The following is a 20015-nucleotide window of genomic DNA, read 5'->3' as shown; positions in this document are numbered from 1 at the left end:
CCAAAAAAATTACGTGCAATTATTTCTGAGAATAACGGAACTTCAATAACTATTTTAGAGTCACATTGTTTTTTTTTTAAAAAAAAAAATTGTAGATAATGTTAAACTTTCCATACTCCATTCAATATTGTTGTCTTTTGAAGTGTTAATCATGATTAGTAATAGCATAGGTTATCTAAGCTTTGAGTTTGAGCACCTTTAAGGCTTTGTTGCCTGGTGGCAGGGTCTCTTGAGGGTGACAATTTGTTTCTTCTCATAAGTAACTTAATATAAATCTTGTATCAAAAAAAGAAAAAAAAAAAAAAAAGACTTACTATAAATCTTGTTCTCACAATTATATGTTTCTATAAATAAACAAAATTCCGCCCGAGGCACAAAATAAACAAAATATTCGGGATTGGTGACAAAAAAATAAACGAATAAATTGTATTAAAATATTTCACCAACCGAAACATAAAACTTTTGATGTGATTGTTCCTAACCCGTCACGGCCAAAACTCTGACGATCACAAGCAAATCCAAGTCATCGTTTTTCTCCCGCATAACGTTGAAATCCAATTCGGTGACGCCACGTAATCTACTTCCCATACACGTAAGAGATCCCTTCCCTCGAATCACCCGGACAGGCGGGTCCCACATGTTCTCACAAATCGAGACCAATCCTTTTATTCTCTTCAAAACAAAATAAAAATAAAATATATATAAACAATCAAACGGATTCCATTCCATTCTATCCACGTACAGACAAAACCCAAGCACACGTTTTCCGTTAATTTAACGGCGAAGGCAGCATTGAGACTTGAATAAACAAATAACGCCGTCAAATCCATTCCCCTTTTGTATATAAATATAAGAATCCCTACATGCTCTCTTCTTCTTCTTGTAACGTAAAACCCGGGTCTGCGTATCCGAATCTTTCCTTTTTATTTCCCCACTTAACCTGCCGATATATCTTTTGTTCCCCGTTTCTTCTCGCGTTTTTTTTTGTGTGGGTATTCACCGTCTTAACTCGGCAGCTAGCTAGAACTAAAGCGTCTATTTTAAGAAGACATTAAAGCTGTATAACTAGTGAGCGAAATTAAAGGGATTATGATTGCTAAGCTGGAGCTGCAATCAGAGGGAAGCAAAAATTAAATGCTGTATATCCAATCTCCATTTGGCCAAGGTAAGTAAGTAAAACTAATAAGTGTCTTTCGTTTTCCACTTTTGTTGTTATTTTTTTTTTAATTCTTTCACTTTCTCGGCAACCAAACAGAAGATCAATTTATTACAAATAACCTCGGGTTTCTTTTTCTTCTCTTTTTCTCCAGATTTTTAAGGAGATACAGCTAAGAGCTAGAGGGAGGCCTTAAAAGAATTAAGTCAGGCCCGCAAAAGAAAAAAAGTGTTTCAAGTTTGTTCCTGGTAAGTCATTTTCGAATAATAATGATGGTATTGCTATCACTGCCGCTGCTGCTTTTTCATTCAACTTCTCTTCTTTAATATTGTAGTAAATTACAATATTCTAAGAGCCGCACCAATTAAATTGAAAGGGGTTTGATTAACAAAGATTTTTAAATCATTAGATGCAGCTCTGAATCATTGTAAATTTTAATAAAGTGTATTGGAGATAATACAGTGTAAGTAAGTTAATGAGGTCCTTGTTGGTATTACTCTCTTGTCTCTTTGTCTTTTCATCAATTGTTTTCATTTCTCGACACCCATTTCATTGCTCCATCATCAATCATAATCATCCCGTTCATTATTTTTTTTTTTTGAGATAAATAAATAAATAAATATTTTTGTCAGAAACTTCGGCTTACGAAATGCGAATCTTGATTCTTTGAGACCACTTTCAAAGTGGGAATTTGTGTCCCCATATCGTTTTTCTAAAACATTTCTTTGGTCTTCTCTGATCCCGAGCTCTTTTTGCTTTTTTTTTTTGACACCTTCTACCTTTTGTCTTTCTCCAACACCAATATCCATTTTTTTTTTATTGAGCAAATTTTATCCGGGTTAAAAATCAGGGGCCCCATTTTGAATCCGAGAATGTTTTCTGAACGAAATACAGCAGCATCTTCGGAACCAAAGCTTCCCGTATTTTGCATTTACTCGGTATTAATTGTGTTCATCACATGTCGGTTGCATCCGCATTGATGCCATTTAATTTTGCCTTAAAAGATTAAATTTAAATTAATTGTGCAGAAAAAAACGGAGATATGTTTACGTGTATAGCATGTACGAAGCAAATGGCGGAAGGTGGGGAGGAAGTAGAAGGAGGAGCGCGTGGGAGTGGAACGCCTAGTACTAAAGAAGCCGTCAAAAGCCTGACGGCGCAGGTACTTCTTATTTGTTTTTTTAATATTTTATTAACGCCCTCCTTTTTCAGTAAAAAAAAACAATATAATTCCAATATTTCCATGCATTACCCTTCGAATGCGGGGATAGTTTTTGCGTGTGGTCCGGTGCATGTTTGCTGATTATATTTCTGTCACGTGGTTGAAAAATTATTTGGTAGTGGTACTAACTACTCAAGATGCTTGACCTGTTGACCATGATCATCAGTTCATCACCACTGAGTCACGTGATACACATGATATACTGTGGGATTTGAGCCTAGGTGAGCCCTAAGCTTAGCTTACATCATGAATCCATGATCATGATGATGGATCAAGCCTCAGGGCATCTTTTGCTTTTTAGCGTTGTTTCAGTTCATCGAGCCCACAAGATCATTGATTGATTTAGCAGTGTAGATACCAGATAGCGTGTGACATCATGTAGATGCCCGTGCCCCGAGTAGGGGCACTAGAGTCGCAGCAGTAGCTCTATCGAGATTCAAGAGTCTTGGCAAGAACTGCACGCCAAAAATCATTTTCTAGATTTTTTCAAAAACGACAGAAACATTTTCCACTTAACAGAAAATGTAATGGTGGATGCCTGGATGGCATTTGGCAAAGCATATTTACTGACTCAAGCTAAGCAATTGGGAAGACGTTTAGCAGAGAGGTGGTGGTGGGTTTTAGTAAGGAAAAGATGAACAGATCGTCCTTGGCCTGACCCACCATTGAATTCTTGTCGATAGCAGTGCACGGAAAAGAGAAATAAAGCAAAGAAGATCTATTAATGGGCAAGCTTAATTGACAGCTGACGCAGGTTTAATTGACAGCCAAAGCAGGTCTCTCAGGAGCAGCATTGTAGCAGAAAAGTACATTATGTTATTCATTTCATACTGGGTTTGACAGATTGACCGACTCTCTTTTTCCTAATGTTGTCTCTCCTTTTTCCCAAAAAAAAAAAAAAAAATTTACAACCTGTGTTTTTGTTTTTTTGGGGGTCCTATAGTTTGAGCTAATGTCAAAAATATCATGTAGGTTTCGTAATTAATCAGATACACCCTACAGTGAAAATGATTTTTTGAAATGTTATTTAACCCTTGCCTCCTTTCATAAATCTGTAGAAAATGTCATATTTAAATAGTCAAAGTATCCATAAAGAGCACTGAATCTCACAGAGGGGAGCTTTTGTTGATTTTCAAAGAATTTATGGGGGGTGTTTTTGACACTAATCCAGATTATGGGAATATCTCTAATCATTTCTCATTTAATCTTTGTTGGGGTTAGGTTCAAAGCTCCAAATATTCTAATTATGCAGCCTAAGACTGAACCAGGGTCTCTTTTGTGGGAGGTTATAAAGGAGGTACCTTATCAATAGTAGCCTTCTTTGCAAGTAACCACCTTAATGCTTGTCTAGCAGTAATGCAACTTGACCTCTAGTCGAAGGATCCTCACATTGGAGAATTAGAAAACCAGCCTTTCTTTATTATGATAGAAACACACACACAAACACGGAAGTGCGCATATGGAATGTATGCATGTAGCCAAATGCTAATAGATCATGGACCGATCCCACAGAAACTTGGCTGATTCCCAACGTGAAAGAGAGTTACTATTTAAAACACTTAGTTTATAGATATAGCATGCATGTACTAATACTTGCTGGACTCAGAATATTTTGCAGAATTGTGTTCTTATTTATGCCTAAATGGATTTCCCTTTCTGCTCGTTTGAAAATTTTCATGTTCAAACAGAGATTTACTCTGAAGTAAGAATGTCATTTTTGAATGAATATTTACCCTCACTCTAGCGCTCCACTCTATCTCTTTATATATGTTCTGTTTCAATAAGATTTTCTATGTTGTTAGCCTTTATCAATACATTCTAAAAGCCATTAATTGCTTGCATTGTGCACAAGCATTCCAATGCACATTTTGCAGCTTTTCCAGTGTATTTATCAAACTTGAACTTTACGCCATGCAGATCAAGGACATGGCAATTAAAATCTCTGGTTATCGGCAATGCAAACCCTGTACGGGCTCCAGCAGTTATAAGAAAGGACAGCGTCCTTATCCAGACTATGATATGGCTTCAGAAGGGGTTCCTTATCCCTATCTAGGAGGGGGGAGCTCGAGTTCAACTCCTGCATGGGACTTTACTAGCGCTGGACGCCATCCTACTGGAAGATCTGACACAAGGTTTATGGGGGTATACAGTGATGACCGGACACCTAGAGGTTTGGATACTGCTTCGGTTCAGTCATGTGATGTGGTTCTAGAGGATGAGGATGAACCCAAGGAGTGGATGGCACAAGTCGAGCCTGGTGTTCACATTACCTTTTTATCCCTTCCCAATGGAGGAAATGATCTAAAACGGATTCGCTTCAGGTATTTAATCGATCATCTGTTTTCTAGACTGTTAAGCCTAGACTCTAAATTCCTCTTTCAGCTACGTTTTTATTTTATCAATTTAACCATAGCAATGACTTCTGGTTATAAGAACATTCATAAAATATTGGAATTTCTTCTGGGTAACATCAAAAGTTATTGGAAAATTACTTATAAGACGCCCAAAAAAAAGTACGATTCTCAAAAAATAGGGACTTGACTGCAAGCCTGCAACTTTGTTGACTAAAGCTTGGTCTACTTTGAATTGTTTTTACTCAATTTTTAGTTAACATGCATTGGTTATCTTGATCGCATTGACATACTATTATGTCAGAATGATATTGCATTGATTGGTCCCATTTTGTAGCACTAAAATGTAAGAATAAAGTTAGCCCATAAAATATATTTAAAATACAGATCGAAAGTAATAGGACCTTCAGAACCTTATATTACTTCAATTATCTTGAGATTCTTATTGATGAAAATCTACTACCATGCACAAGCGCAAACTGATGTACCTTGTGCATTTTTAATTTTGAAGTCGAGAGATGTTCAATAAATGGCAAGCCCAGAGATGGTGGGGTGAGAATTATGATAGAATTATGGAGCTCTACAATGTACAGAGATTTAATCGGCAAGCTCTTAACACTCCTCCAAGGTCTGAAGATGAGGTAAACTGTTTTTTATGTCACTTTCAGGATATATTTGCTAAATTTTCAACTTGTTTTCCCATGAGTTAATCACACTTTTAGATGCTCCAGAACTAGCATAATCAAAGATTTGAGCCATGTATTCTTACTTCTATATGATTTTCAATTCCGTTTTCCTTAATGGAAGAAAACATATGATATGATTAATGGTCATATGGCTTGCCATGTGAAGACAATAGAGAATTTTCTTTCTTTGACCTTTTCATAATATGGCCACAAGTGAATGGGCTCCTTCTTTCTTAACTCTCAAGGAAATGGACTATATAGTCTAAATGCCTAGAAAATTACTCTAGCTGGGAAGCAAATTAGGTGAATAATGAGGAAGAAAAGAAAAGAACTTTTGTTAGTACCATTGTATATTAATCACTGTTGGCCATTAATATTTAAAAAAAAAATGATTCTACTAATAATTTTCAGTTAAGTTCTTCCAGTGAAGAAACAAAATAGAGAGAGACCAAGAAATTTCCATTGTTCAAACTTTAATATACCACTTATACTATTACATGGAGACCCGTTTACTAACAAATAAATATACGCTTCAACAGCCGAGGGATTCTACGTACACAAGGTTGGGATCTGCAAGGGAAAGCCCAATGTCTTCATCAATGAACAGAGAATGGACACCTAGAAACCACTATAAGCCGTCTGGTTTTGATCCACATTACAATGCAGGATCAAGCACTTACGGTGGAGGTGGTCCGAGATACGAGGCAACTTCTATGGATCCATCACGAACAACAACTTCATCTAGAGATGAGCCCTCTGTTTCAGTCAGCAATGCCAGTGAAGTAGAGGCAGAATGGGTTGAGCAGGACGAGCCTGGGGTGTATATTACAATCAGACAGCTAGCCGATGGAAGTAGGGAGCTTCGGCGTGTCAGATTCAGGTATGCATTATGCTCGCAAATCTTGAAATGTTAGTAACAATGTGAAACAGTTAACTTGATTTCGATGTAATTCCTTGTGGTTTTGCACAGTCGAGAAAGATTTGGAGAAGTGAACGCGAAGACATGGTGGGAAGAGAACAGAGAAAGAATACAAGCTCAATACCTCTAAATCAATTTGTTGATTTAATTTAGTTTTGATCAAAGAGTGCAGCTGGACGTCCTCGGAATATAAACTCAAATTCAGTTTTGATTCTTAGCAGTTTAATGAGTAAAATCAGTATCAATGTTTGAACTCCAGTTACGTGCAAATCATCTTCTTTATTACTTTGGGGGTGACTGCTCCATTTTCTGGAATGATGAAAATTTCTCCAGGATGTCCAAATGTACCCCTCTCTTGCATTTGTTCATTTTTTCCTCTTTTCCCAACTTGAAAGAATTTTTGGTCTTTATACCTTATGAGAGTATTTGGCTCTCTATTTATGTAGTAGATTCTTGTGTAAGCTTGTTGTTTGCGAAATAGAAGAGATTCATTTTCCTTGTGTATAGATAGAGTGTCGACACCCCAAAAAAAAAAAAAACTGGACTCGTAATCTCACCCAAACCCAGACCATATTAGATAATTTGGGTGGGTTTCTTTGGGTTATGTTTGGTTTGTATTTTTTAGTCCATTTGAATTTGGTTTAGGTTGGGTCTGACCCGTTTAGTCCACTCAACTCATGATTTTTTTCAACATATTTATTTATTTTTTAGATCAAAACTCTATAATCAAACAAATTCTACCAAATCAAACGAAAAATTCTTAGCCACCCACCGTCACCCACAACAGACAAACATCCTTTGCTTTTGGTGCCCGCAGTAAGATCAATCAATTGACGATTCTATTCGTCTTGTCAAAAGATAATGATGCACGTGTTTGTGAAAAAATAAAATTATGTGAACATGGTGTTACAATTGCTGCAGGAAGTAATTGACAATTCAAGTAAATGGTATATATATCGTAGAATATAAGGGAGCTGGATGTATAAGACTAAAAAGAGAATTTGAATTGATTCTAAAACTTGTATTGAATACAAAGCTCCAAATCTCCAATGGCCTATTTATAAGTTATCCCAACCAATAAAAATTAGCCACGTATAGACAAGCATGTTTTAGCTAATTAGCTATGGATTTATAAGTAACTTAATTAACTGGTCTGATTAGCTGTGTCTTTATAGGTGATAAAGGTAACTGGCCTGATTAGTTAAAGTCTTCCAAGATGCTGTGTTAATTAGCTAAGCTGAAATAGATAGATATCTACCACAGCACATAGCTTTTTATACAAATTTTTTAATTACTAAGAATTATTGGTAGAATTAATAGGAAACATCTAAGGGACCAAGATCTTCTCCTGTATAGACTCTATCAGCGAGCATTTTGTTTGAATGATCAATGAACCCTAAACTCTTCAGTCTCAGATATTTACAAGGCATTGATGACACATTTTAGCATACAATGTTGCTACCATTCGCTATCTGAAAAGCACCCAAAATTACACATTCTCTCTCTTCTCGAAATGCCCTAAGCCTTGTCAAAGAGACACCTGCTATTTGTTAATGCGTCGACATAAGAGCACGACCCTCAGTGACAAGCCCATCATTTCTCTTTACTGGTTGGTTGTATAGGTAAATAATCTTTTCATAATTATCATGTTCTCTTTACCGGTTAATTGGTTATTTATTAAAGCATATTGCAACAGCACAAGAATATGAAGAAAGCAACTTGCTTGCTTCATACAGATTCTAAAGCTAAGTTAATGATACTTGATACAAAAGCCAAGAATCATAAACTTGAAGGAAGTTGCTACATAAACTTTTTGCATCTACTAGTCTTGCGTAAGCAGCAATTTTCATTCCTCCGACCAACCAGTCTCTGGTTCGTGCATCAACTCAGCGTTGCTTGAGCAACAATCCTCAGTATTTTATTTGTTTGAATTTTTTTTTTCAATATTAATTCTTAACAAATAAACATTAGACTGTTAAATACAAATAATGACATAATCATTGATCATTAGCGAAAACCCTCTGATTTATTTTTTTTTCTTTTTTATATTCAATATCTTTTGTTTACTTCCTTTTTTTTAATTTTACGAAAAGGATGATTAAGGTGAATATACTTTCGGAAATAAAAATGTAATTATCCTTTTTTGTTATTTACGGGACTTAGGGGGAACTGTCTTTTGTGTCGCACCGATAAAACAAACAAGGAGCATTGATGGACTCTTGGCGCCGCCTTAAAGGACCAAATCTCGACACCTCACCCGTCACCACTCGCCGAATATTCTTTTTTTTATTTCTCAAGCAAACAACAATTAAGAGGTTGAAGATATCAAGATAAGATATGGAATCTTTATTTGCCGCTTGCCACCCACCAAACTAAATTCTTAACTATGTTTTCAATAATATAATAATCCCACGCCTGTTAGGCCGTAACAACCGGTTTTGTGCTTGATTGTTCCCATTTGAAATGTGAATGGATATGAAAAATTACAGGGGTGAATTGGTTTTATCGTTAATAGCTTATATGAAAACCTCTTCTATTTTTTTTTTTTTGAAGCTGTGACAAATTATATTTAGACACATAAATTAACGACTGGTTTATATATACTAAAAGTAGTTTCTATGACTGTTAGAAAAGTAAAGATTCTCTATAATTATTTAACTAAATTTTAGTGGCGTCGTTTCAATGGTTGAGTTGAATGTTTTACATATTATTCAATTGGTTTTGTGTCAGACCATTATTCGTATTGAGTTGGTTTATCTTGATACTAAAATTCAATATTTGTATTGTTTATGTTAGAACAAGATTTTTGCATTTGTCATGTTTTCAGGATTTGTAATTAGGTAGCTAATGTTTTAACATAAAACTCGTAGAATCGAGAATGAAGTTTTTATTTTGTACATACCAGATCATAAATTAGTAACTGCATCCAATCTCTAAGAAAATCTCAATTATTTCGAACTTTTTATTTTTGGAATAATTGGAGAATTCTTAATTTTTATCTTAGAAATAAGGCCAATATGAAAGCTTGGATTGATATGAATATTGATACCAACAATAATCAAAATACTACTATTGGATCCAATAATTATCAAAAAATGAATGCAATTAATAATAGAGTCTCTTTTTATCTTACAATTTTAATAAAATTTACTTTATGCTATCCTGATTCTATTGTATAGATGAAAGATTTCCATCCCATTTACTTTGTAATCTTTGAGATTTGATTGTCCTTTAATAATATTTCTCTTTCTAAAAAAAAACCACAACTTAAAATTAAAATTGAATCATACGCATTGTTTTGTGTTAAAAAAACTGTTTTCGGTTTTTTTTTCTCCTTAGTTCATTGAAATTAAAAAATAAAATCAAAAGCCGAGCGGATAACTGAATCACGTGACGACGAAGAATTTTGGTTTTTTACCGTGGCGTGAGGTATAAGGGCTAAGGAGGGAGAGTTGGAAAAAAACAAAGAAAGTTGTCAATGTCTGTTAGGTCGGGTCGATTTAATTATTTAATTAATTAATCAAAAATGGTGAAAAAAAAAGATAAAATAAATAAAACGTTGGCAGGCACATATAAATACCAAAATAGGGAGATATATTTAGAGAGAGAGGAGATATTTTTACTAATTAGGTTAAGAGAGAAACAGAAAAAAAAGGGGAATAAAAAAGAAAAAAAAGGAAAAAGAGAAGCGAGTGGTGTTTGGTTGAAACACAAATAGAGAGAGAAGCTCTGGATTCCAACTCCTTCCGTCCTCCGCGACGGTCCTTTTGCCGCTTTGCATTTCAGGTTTTTTTTTTTTAATTTTTTTAATAATTATCTTTTTCCTTTTTCCTTTTATTTGAATTACATATATGTTTTCTTCAGATTTGATTTCGTTTTCGTTTCTTCTCAAATCGGATCTGATCTTGATTCGATTGGATCTCTCGCCGTTCTTTCAATTCTCATCTGTTTTGAACTGATTATTTAGAATTTCTTCGTTTCTTTTTCATTTTCGGAGGTTATTTTCGTTTTCTTTAGGGTTAGATGTCGCGTTTGCGATTCGAAGCATTCGATTAATTGGATGCAGTCGAATTATTATTATTACTATTATTGTTATAATTAGCATTTCAATTTGTGTCGCCTGCAGATATGTGGAGTTGTGATTTATGAGTATGAATCTGACTTGAACGGTTATCCAAGACTGTTTAATTGTAAGGATGGATTTGGAAATCGATTTTGAGAATATTATAATTTATTTTATCATCTGAATTGGTGAGCAAATTGATCTGTCGTGCTATTCTGCTTGTGCTTATCAATCTTCTGTTTCACTGTTTTGATGGCTGGTGTCTTAATTTCACAGGAATTGCTGTTTTCTTGCTCTTTTGTAATATTTTGCGTATTGGATCTTGGTTTCATCATATTTAGTAATTTTTAAGGTGTAGCATTTTGTGTTAGTGTTGTTTTAGTTGTTGGATGACAATGCTTTGAATATCAAAGACTACAACTACTGAATTTTAGGTAAATTGTTCTACTGTTGAAACATTTCTTGTAGGATATCCTTGATTTGATGTCATTTGCATTAAAACTTTGAATGTGTCGTTTACCTTATTATGTCTTGCTGTAACGTAGGCATTCTGTTTTACATGGATGGGTTTTTTAAGTCTCTCATTATTCTTTTTGTGATTTTGACGCCAGGTTTTGCTGGACTTGGATCTAAGCTGAACAATTTCTTTTGTTTTCTGAGATATGGAGCAAGTGTACATCTGGTCAAATTACTTCCGGTATCGAGCTTTTTCATTCCAGGAAGTGCTGGACTGGCGGTTTGTTGTCCTTGGAGGTTTTCTTTTGGTGTCCTTTGTCAATAGCACCTAGTGCTCGGATCCTGTATGATCAGAATAGGAGGCGTAATGCAAAAACTTTCTGAGATAGGTGTTGGATCTTTTGTGCACTTCTACAAGTAAGCATCATGTCATTTTCTCTTTAGCCTTCATTATGCTGTGCATGCTCTAATAGAATTTTGCTTGGTAGTGCATTGGTGATACAACATCCAGCTTATATTTTGAACAAGACGTCTTCTGGGTAACAGCTTGTAGTGCACATTTTTGTTATTTTTGCACGTTTATCTATTATTCAAATTTGTTTATGGTTCTCTAACTTTTGTGCTTTTTTTTTTCATTGCTGCAGGGTTGAGGTCTGCAAGTGTATGAGAAGTTTGCTTTGGTAGCATTAGTGAAGTAATTCCATCAAAACTTTGCAGACTGTAGGTCTTAGATATCGTTCTGTTGTTGATCCTGATGGGTATCCATTAGAAAGACAGGATATCTATTTACTGTAGATTTTGCTACTTTCTTTCTAGTTTAGATGAGTTACGTGTTCTTTAGTTTTTGAACCTTCGGCTGTCGGCTTCATGCACTTTGGATCCTTCTGTTGGCTGGAGCAATCGTATTAGTTTGGTCTGTTGGTTTGTGTCAATATGCTTTATGGAATGCTACTTTTCCTTCATTCTGTCAGTTGGTACGATTGTGAAGATCTTGATTTAGGAAACAATAAAGCTGCAAAGCTCGTCCATCAGAAAACTTCTTGGTTTGTTCTCTCGCATATAGCTACGCAAAATTAATGTTGGACTCAGCTGGACCAGTGGAACATTTTGTTTAAATTTAACAGTTTTTTCTAGCAATTATCTTGGTACAATAAATGTCATATAACTTCAAAGGTTCTTACACTTTTCTTGAATAAAGAAAGAGCTGTTTCTGTTCCACAAGGAAAATGGAAAGGTGAGTGGGTTTCTTTGGCACTTGAATGTTCTATGTTTCTATGCTGGCTTTGTTAGTTCTCTGTATGATTATTTTCCTCTGTTGCCTAATATAGGTACAAGTTAATTAAGGAAGTTGGTGATGGAACATTTGGGAGTGTCTGGCGAGCTATTAGTAAGCAGTCTGGTGAAGTTGTAAGTATACTTGGAGCTTCCATCACCTCTTAGTTGAAGAAATATGTTACTCTTAAATGGGCAGGCTTCATTAGTTCATTTTTAAATCAACTTTGTATTTTGACAGGTTGCAATTAAAAAAATGAAGAAAAAATATTATTCCTGGGAGGAGTGTGTCAATTTGAGAGAAGTTAAGGTATAATGATTTTCCTGTTAAGATTAAAATGCCCAATAACTTAATTGTGTCATTTGTATAACGTTTGCTTCTTATGGCAGTCGCTACGGAAAATGAGTCATCCAAACATTGTGAAGCTTAAGGAAGTCATCCGGGAAAATGATATCTTGTACTTTGTTTTTGAATACATGGTAAATGGGTTATTATGTTTTTAATTCTTATTTTATTGATTTGTTGTGTTATGCATGGGGACCCATTACAATTTGTCGATTCACCCTTTCATTGCCCAGGAATGTAGCCTTTACCAACTTATGAAAGACAGAGAGAAGTGTTTCTCTGAAGCTGAAGTCAGAAATTGGTGTTTCCAAGTTTTCCAAGGTCTGGCTTACATGCATCAGCGGGGATATTTTCATCGTGACCTTAAGCCTGGTAATTCTTATGGTTTAGCATTCATGACCAATTGACTGTCTAAGATAGTCTGTTATGAATCATGAAGAGATGCCGATGTCTGTGTTTTGTACACTGAAGAAATTTGGCAGTCTAGTAAATGTACCTTTTGCTCATCATGTTTTTTGAATGACCAGTATCCTTTTCTTGGTCTTTCTCTTCCTTAATTCAGTTATGGTTCTTGGTCTTTCTCTTCCTTAATTCAGTTATGGCTATTTCTAGTGGTAAATGAAGACCTAGTTGAATGAATATTGGTGTGCTTAGGCTCAATGAAATCTTTATCTCATATCATTGATATCTTTGTGAGGTGTAATCTAATAGTGTTTATATCTTTTTATTACTGTAAGATGATGTTGCTTTGTACAAAATACAAATTGTCTTTTCTAATGTTCCCAGAGCTTACATTCATTTTTTTAGACTTGAAGCTAATTTTCTTCTCTTTTCTTTGCAGAGAACTTGCTTGTTTCAAAAGACACAATTAAAATTGCTGATTTTGGTCTTGCGCGTGAAATTAATTCACGTCCACCGTTCACGGAGTATGTCTCAACACGATGGTATGTTTCTTTAGGCTCTTCTTGCTTCCCCCTTCCCTCGCTTTTTTGTTTTCTATGTTGTATGTGTTTTGTCGACTTCTTAAATTTTTTTTGCGTCAGGTATCGAGCTCCTGAAGTGCTGCTCCAGTCATACCTGTATAGCTCTAAAGTTGGTCAGTGCTCTTCGAGAATGGCTTATTGTAATTATATGTTACCAAATCTTTCTGTTTGATTGCTCATACAAACTTACTGTGTTTTTAGATATGTGGGCAATGGGTGCTATCATGGCTGAGTTGATCACTCTCCGCCCTCTCTTTCCGGGTACCAGGTATGTAATAGTTCCATACTCAAGTCTTATGTTTCATTTCTCTTGTTACATCAATAAACAAGAGATCTACTTGGTGGTAAACATTATTGTTAGTTGTATGATGATTGCCAAAGTATGTTGCTGAGATTTGGTTTGTTAAGTGTTTTGGTGGAAGAATATTCCTCTTCTCCTTCCTTCAATTAACAAATATATTGCATTCAATGGTGACTATATCATTTTTGATAATTTATTTGGTCACAATAAATGAGAATCTGGAACTGGATAGGGACTGAAAATTATGTCTGTAAAGTTATTTGGTATAGAGAATTTTCATACTCTTTTGTATTGCAATACGGTCTGTTAATAATCATGTATTCTGGGATTTATGTTTGTACGATTACAGTTTTTGTTTGGAGTTTGATTATTACTTTCTATATTTTGATTAATTACTTTTCATATTTTTATTAATTGGCTAGCAAGGAATTGCTGGTATTGATAATTTTCTTTTCCTCTCATTATTGTGTTTGCAGCGAAGCAGATGAAATATACAAAATATGCAGTGTAATAGGCACTCCAACTCAGGATTCTTGGGCTGATGGACTTCTTCTTGCCAGAGCTATTAACTACAAGTTCCCACAGGTCAGTCAAAAAAGATTGTTCAGTGTTCAAATTGCTATCCTTGGAAATGAGTGAATGCGTGTGTGTTTAAGTGAAATATGGAAGCATCTTATTTAGTATTGATATTTAGTTTTCTTTATTTTGTTTCTGTTCAAATTATTATAAACTATTGATGGTAATGACCAAATTGTTAGTGACATTTTGTGTGAATTGACATTGCAGTTGGTTGGTGTCCCTCTTTCTGTTTTAATGCCATCGGCTAATAAGGATGCAGTCAGCCTGATTGCTGTAAGTATCAGTCTGTATTGAGCACATTCAAAGACCATTATTGTACTACATGCATTCAAAGTATTGATCACATTCCAGCACCATCGTTGTGCTAATGCATTTAATTATTCCAGAATAGGATTTTAACTTTCTATTGTGCTTTAGTTAGACTGAATTTTTCTATTGTTCTTTTCTTTGATGGAATTTGAAGAGGGTTTTGTTATCTGGCAACATACTTGATCTGTGACTCATCTTTTTCCTCTCTTCTTTTTGTTCCCATTCAATTTTTTAGTCACTTTGCTCATGGGATCCCTCCAAGAGGCCAACAGCTGCAGAGGCATTGCAACATCCTTTTTTCCAGGTTTATACTTTAGTATTACTTTTTAGGTGCATTGAACCTTTTGCATGATTAGGTTTCTTTGAGTTGGAGATGTGTCGAATGTTAGTTTATCAATTTCCTCTTGGTTTTGCAGAGTTGCTTTTATGTTCCACCATCTCTCCGTCCCAGAGCAGCTGTTACAAGAACACCTCCATCTGGTTTTTCTTTTTATGCTAATTATTCTTTCCTGACAAATCGATTATGAATAGAAGTTTTGGAATTGTTTTTCCACCACTAATATGGATGGTATGGTAACCAAAGTTATGTGCACCGTTGCAGCTGGGACAAAGGGAGCATTGGAGCAGCAAGGTGCTAAGAGGTTTTCTGGGGCTTTTTCTAATTCAAAGCCTGTTAGCAGTTTTCCTTCACCAAAGTTAAATGCTCATATAAATACAGGTGATGTTATCTGGTTTCCTGGATTGAGCTTTTTCTTTGTCACATTGAGGGTTATACATTTATTGTGGCTCAGACAGAATTTATTGTTCTATTCATGATATTTATTTCTCATATATATGCACAAAGTTATAGAAGTTTTAAAACATGAGTTATGTTTTACTAGAAGATGCCTACAATTACTTGGAGGAATCAGAGAGAAAAAGAAATTGCTAGCCTGGAAATTGATCACAGGGCTGAGACTAATTAAGATGACTTCTCATTTCTGTAATATAAAAGGGAAATATATTGGCCTGCATTATCTGTTCCTTGTATTTGGGACTCATTTCATATTAAATGTACTTTCAGGTGTGCAACGGAAGCTGGAAATGGCTAATCAGAATCAGGTGAGTCTGGGACCAATCTTTGTTGTTTTAGGTTTCCTTTTTTCCAGTAGTTGCTGCTGCCTTTTTTTTTTCCCCTTAAATTCTGATTTGTTGTATATATGTGTGTGTGCTGGCCCCCACACATGCATGTGCTATGTTGTTAGTGGAGGTATTCTTGCTGAAGAATACTTTTAAGCATTTTATTGGTGGTTTTTTTTTTTTTTCAGGTGAGTGTCTTTGTTTATAGTGCCTTATAATCCTGTAAAAAAAATGTAATAGAAGAATGTTAGGCTTAGACCCTATTTGTTATTGTTTTTGAATTTCTAAAGCTCAACCTCTTTTGTGATTTTGGACCATAATGGTGTTTGGAGAAACTCCTAATAGTGCTTATGTATATGGCTGGGGTTTCTAAAAATAAGTTAAGGGTTGTTTTTGAGAAAGGACACTGGATTAACATATTAGAATAGGTAATGAAATTTTTAATTTTCCTATTATGTCATTATCTTAGTATTATATCCTGGCTTAAGTTTTCTTCAACAAGCTTCTATCAACTTACTTTTGCATCAATTATAACACTTGTTATCAATGTACTTGTATATATTTTAATATCTGGGTTTTGACAATCTGGAATACATTATTTACTTGGAATAATACTGAACGCTAGAAAACAAAATATGTGTCTTTGGAGAAGATTCCAGAAGTTCTTATTTGATAATATGGCAGGAGCTTCTAAAATAAGTCAAGGTTGCTTTTGAAAAGGGACAAAGTATATTAGGATAGAAATGGGATTTTTAGATTTGAGTGTGTCAATGTTACCTATAAAAGTATTATAGCTGGCTTTAGTTTTTTTCCAACAAATTTCTATCAACCTACTTTCTCATTCAATTATATATGTGCGTGTGTGTGTATTTGGATTTTGACTATCTGGCATTCATTATTTAGTTGGAATAATATTGAATGGTAGAAAACAAAAAGGTGTTTTACATGAAATAAAACTTCATGTTAGAATATTTTATGCAATTTCATCATATTTCCATCACGGTAATTGTAAGGTAGATATTGTAACAGTGAAATAAATCAAATGCATTTACTTCATTTCAAAAGGTATGGCAGTTTCAACAGCAAAGTTTACTACGTCTAACCTAGCAACTGATTATATTTTTAGCACACTTACTGGCATTTGGATAGAAAGATAACTTGCATTACTTAAATGTTAAGTGATACAATTGGTCAATCATTTTACCCATATGCAATTGTGATGAAGGCTTTCAGTTTAAGAATTGAAGTCAGAAAGTTTTGAACACTACAATATGGGACTTTTAACATCTCTGAATGATATCTGATTTTTAATAAAAGTTTGTCTTGAATAATATAAATACTTTTGCAACAATAAAATTGGTGCTAGGGTGCTGAATTTCCTTTAAATATGGGTCTTCCACATCTCTAAATGATATTTGATTTTGATTTTGAACAGTAAGGCTAAAGTCCGGAATTAGATAAATTTTTTTGCAACCATAAATTGGAGCTAGTGTGCTGAATGAACTTATTATTGCATTATCATGTTCTTTCATAATATGCATGTGGAAGATGATGGGTTTGGATATTGTAAATTATAAGTGACGCATTATCTTTCAAAATTGATCAAAGGGTTTCACTCGATGGATAAATCTGATTTTTGGTATTATGCCTTGCTGTTGGTTTTGGCTATGCTGTATTAGATTGTATATGCTCACAAGTCACAACTATGGTTTTCCCTAGGATTCAATGTATTAGGAAAAACCATCCATGCATGAGCAAAGTAAACTGATTCTCTTTTGTTTCTTTTTTTTTTTCGGTTGGTGCGGTTTAATATGAGCAACTCATTACTGAATAATTGCTGAATAAATAGTTTCTTATTGTAATTTCTTTTTCCTGTTGGTTCCCAAAGGATGCTAATAAGAATGATAAGTCATTGAACAATTCTGCCAAACAACCAAGGTATCGCCCAGCAGGGAGGAAGAGTCCAAGTAAGTTTCTTGTTTCAGGCTAATTAATGGACTTCGGTTTTCTTGTTTTTGTTTTGTCTCGATTGTGTGTAATTTGTTTCCAATTGAGAGTTACGTTTTCATAGCTTTGTTTATAAATGATTGACTAAGTGAGAGGAGCCAATGTTTTGTATTCTTTGGCAGCCATCTTCAACAAAGGTAGAACTGCACGTGGAGTTTCAGATACAGCTGAGAAGTTGGCAAACATGTCAATAGCTTCTCGTAGGCAGTCTGTGGAGCATCTGAAGCCGCCTGCTATGAAAACTGGAGTACATTGGAGTGGTGATTCAGGAGACTTGTTTCTCAGACCAACTCAACAGATGCAGCCTGGCAGAACTTATTCCAGGAAAGTTGTGGGATAAATAAGGTCACTTTTCTGAGGGTCTAACAATAATGGAATCGTGTGGAATGTGTTAGTACCATAATAATATTAACCGGTGTGTTTGTGGATTTACTACATGCTTTGAGTTTACTAGCTTTACCTAACGGTTGCCTTGTTTACTGTGATGGGTTTTCCAGTTTGATTTGTTGTGTTTGTTTGTTAAATAAATGGTTGTTTGTTCCTTAAATAAATGGTTGTGTTGCTTTTGTCGCGCATGACTTATTAACATATTTTGATGAATCCTGCTTCTTTCTATGGTAGCATCATAATGGTACCCAAATTGATTCATCATAATGGTAACCAAATTGATTCATCATAATGGTAACCAAATTGATTCTTCACTTACAAGAGTGGAGATGGAGCCCCGATCCCGTGTACAACTATAGGAGATTTAATCAACCATCAGCACCCGAAGATCATAGATGCTTCTTCTTGATAGTTATTAGGTAGTTTCCAATTTTAAGAGGCTTTGGTGGTGGTCTCAAATTTATTTCTTCACTAGAGGGTATGATATATGCCGAGTCCCATGGTAATGATTTCAATGAAGTAGTGTGAAGGCATGCTGATTGATTCTCAATCATTGACTTCAAAATTTGGGACTGGTTGAATATTGATTTTAGTACTGCCAAAAAAAAAATGGTAGTGCCCGATTAATTTTTGCGATACACTCAGGGCGTAATCCAGTGCCTCTTAGCAAGAGATCGAGTCCCACAAGTTCATTGCAATGGGCAATATTTCTTCGTAAATCCTAATTATTTGTGGGTGTAGTTCATGAGCTAAGGCTCGGCCAACCTTTTGAATTATGTTTACAACTTCATGCATTTTTAGTCCTATCAGATTTTATATTGCAATGTTAAAATTTGGTTGAGTTATAGTGGTGCATTGTTGCTCAACATCATTTTATAACCCACCAAATCAACTATTTAATCTACTTTTGATGCTCGTTCTTGAATATAGCAAATTAAGATTCGGTAGTGCACGTGATTGTTACCGTACTACAAACCTTATTACAACAACCAAGCAAATGAAAGCTGGAGGAATCACTTAATTGGATATCCTCAACATATTGAATTATTGAAAGCAACACACAGACAGCTAAAAGAACTGCTAAGGATTTGCCTTGCCTTAAAGAGTGTGATGGCATAGTCCAATTGTTGAGGTTGAGCTGGGTGATGTGTATTTCCTGAGGAGGAAGATGACACTTGATGCCTAGGTTCTCGAAAATCTTTTTGAGCTCGAGGATGAGCTCTGATGTCCTAATACTCCTCTCTGCACAGGTCTGGTGATTGATTGTATGTTGCACGCCCAGGCGCATCCTCATCTTGTTCAGCTCAGCTATCTCTTTCACTGTCACTGAATGCTTAGGGTTGCAATGGTTTGCTCTCAATATGCCTGCATTTATTCATGAAGAGTGCATGGACGCATCAGTGTCATCTAAACATTAATGAGTAACCAAGGGAAAATGACACTTTTCCCCATGCACTTTTTGGGTTTTACCAGTTACCCCCATGTCAACTTTCTGAGGAAAAATTCATCCCACGCATCAAACACCTTTTCTTTTTAAATCTTGACGTCAAATAAGTAACAATGTATTATAAAAGCTGTAGGAGTAGAGTAAGAGGAAAACTCAAAAATTGAAGGGAAAAGTGTCGTGGTGTTAATCTGGGTTAATTTTATAAATTAATCAACTTACACTTGTGTGGCCTTCTTAAGAGCAATGATAGTCTGCATTGAAGTGGAAATATCAACGGTGAGGTTAATACTATCACTCATTTCTGGTCTGCAAAAATTGCTTTTTGTTTTTGTGAGCAAGAATGCATTCGGAAACAACCATCTATATTATGATCAAATAATCAACTAAGTTAGAATCTTGATTTAAAGGGAAA

The 20015-nt window shown here is 35.0% G+C and overlaps 2 protein-coding genes and 1 pseudogene across 6 annotated transcripts; 2 read left to right on the top strand and 1 right to left on the bottom strand.

Moving 5' to 3' along the window:
- Positions 1 to 893: 893 nt before the first annotated feature.
- On the top strand, positions 894 to 6604 carry LOC18040565 (protein BREVIS RADIX). 4 transcript variants are annotated; one of them, XM_006432505.2, is made up of 7 exons: positions 894 to 1165; positions 1311 to 1404; positions 2185 to 2318; positions 4296 to 4699; positions 5241 to 5370; positions 5955 to 6295; positions 6386 to 6604. In XM_006432505.2, exons 3-7 carry the CDS (start codon positions 2199 to 2201, stop codon positions 6462 to 6464), a joined length of 1074 nt encoding a protein of 357 aa, XP_006432568.1. In that variant the 5' UTR covers positions 894 to 1165; positions 1311 to 1404; positions 2185 to 2198; the 3' UTR covers positions 6465 to 6604. The 4 variants fall into 4 exon arrangements, with proteins under 4 accessions (XP_006432568.1, XP_024040849.1, XP_024040851.1 ...); XM_024185081.1 differs by having other exon boundaries at positions 894 to 1169; XM_024185083.1 differs by lacking the exons at positions 894 to 1165; positions 1311 to 1404 and adding an exon at positions 2545 to 3154 and having other exon boundaries at positions 2274 to 2318.
- Positions 6605 to 9948: 3344 nt separating this feature from the next.
- Positions 9949 to 18341, top strand: LOC18041928 (cyclin-dependent kinase F-4). Of its 2 annotated transcripts, XM_024183281.1 has the most exons (19): positions 9949 to 10120; positions 11009 to 11270; positions 11342 to 11392; positions 11498 to 12087; positions 12182 to 12260; positions 12367 to 12435; positions 12516 to 12605; positions 12705 to 12843; positions 13313 to 13415; positions 13515 to 13567; positions 13656 to 13722; positions 14232 to 14340; positions 14542 to 14607; positions 14879 to 14947; positions 15060 to 15123; positions 15245 to 15361; positions 15707 to 15744; positions 17651 to 17729; positions 17892 to 18341. In XM_024183281.1, exons 4-19 carry the CDS (start codon positions 12080 to 12082, stop codon positions 18107 to 18109), a joined length of 1368 nt encoding a protein of 455 aa, XP_024039049.1. In that variant the 5' UTR covers positions 9949 to 10120; positions 11009 to 11270; positions 11342 to 11392; positions 11498 to 12079; the 3' UTR covers positions 18110 to 18341. The 2 variants fall into 2 exon arrangements, with proteins under 2 accessions (XP_024039049.1, XP_006432566.1); XM_006432503.2 differs by lacking the exon at positions 11342 to 11392.
- A 749-nt stretch (positions 18342 to 19090) lies between these two features.
- LOC112098061 overlaps positions 19091 to 20015 on the bottom strand; it is a 5880-nt pseudogene continuing 4955 nt past the window's right edge.

This window comes from Citrus clementina, unplaced genomic scaffold (assembly GCF_000493195.1).
Source record: "Citrus clementina cultivar Clemenules unplaced genomic scaffold, Citrus_clementina_v1.0 scaffold_5, whole genome shotgun sequence".
In the NCBI taxonomy this organism is placed as follows: Eukaryota; Viridiplantae; Streptophyta; class Magnoliopsida; order Sapindales; family Rutaceae; genus Citrus; species Citrus x clementina.
The sequence above is the reverse complement of the archived record's forward strand: the minus strand, read 5'-3'. Positions and strand labels throughout refer to the sequence as shown.

What these genes read in the sequence shown, in the direction of transcription:
- LOC18041928 (XM_006432503.2), top strand. An exon ending in ACTTTGTTTTTGAATACATG is followed by an intron (nt 12,606 to 12,704) that starts GTAAATGGGTTA and finishes TTCATTGCCCAG; the next exon opens with GAATGTAGCCTTTACCAACT. An exon ending in GAGTATGTCTCAACACGATG is followed by an intron (nt 13,416 to 13,514) that starts GTATGTTTCTTT and finishes TTTTTGCGTCAG; the next exon opens with GTATCGAGCTCCTGAAGTGC.
- LOC18040565 (XM_006432505.2), top strand. Translation starts at nt 2,199, where the DNA reads ATGTTTACGTGTATAGCATGTACGAAGCAAATGGCGGAAGGTGGGGAG. An exon ending in TCAAAAGCCTGACGGCGCAG is followed by an intron (nt 2,319 to 4,295) that starts GTACTTCTTATT and finishes TACGCCATGCAG; the next exon opens with ATCAAGGACATGGCAATTAA. An exon ending in CTAAAACGGATTCGCTTCAG is followed by an intron (nt 4,700 to 5,240) that starts GTATTTAATCGA and finishes TTAATTTTGAAG; the next exon opens with TCGAGAGATGTTCAATAAAT.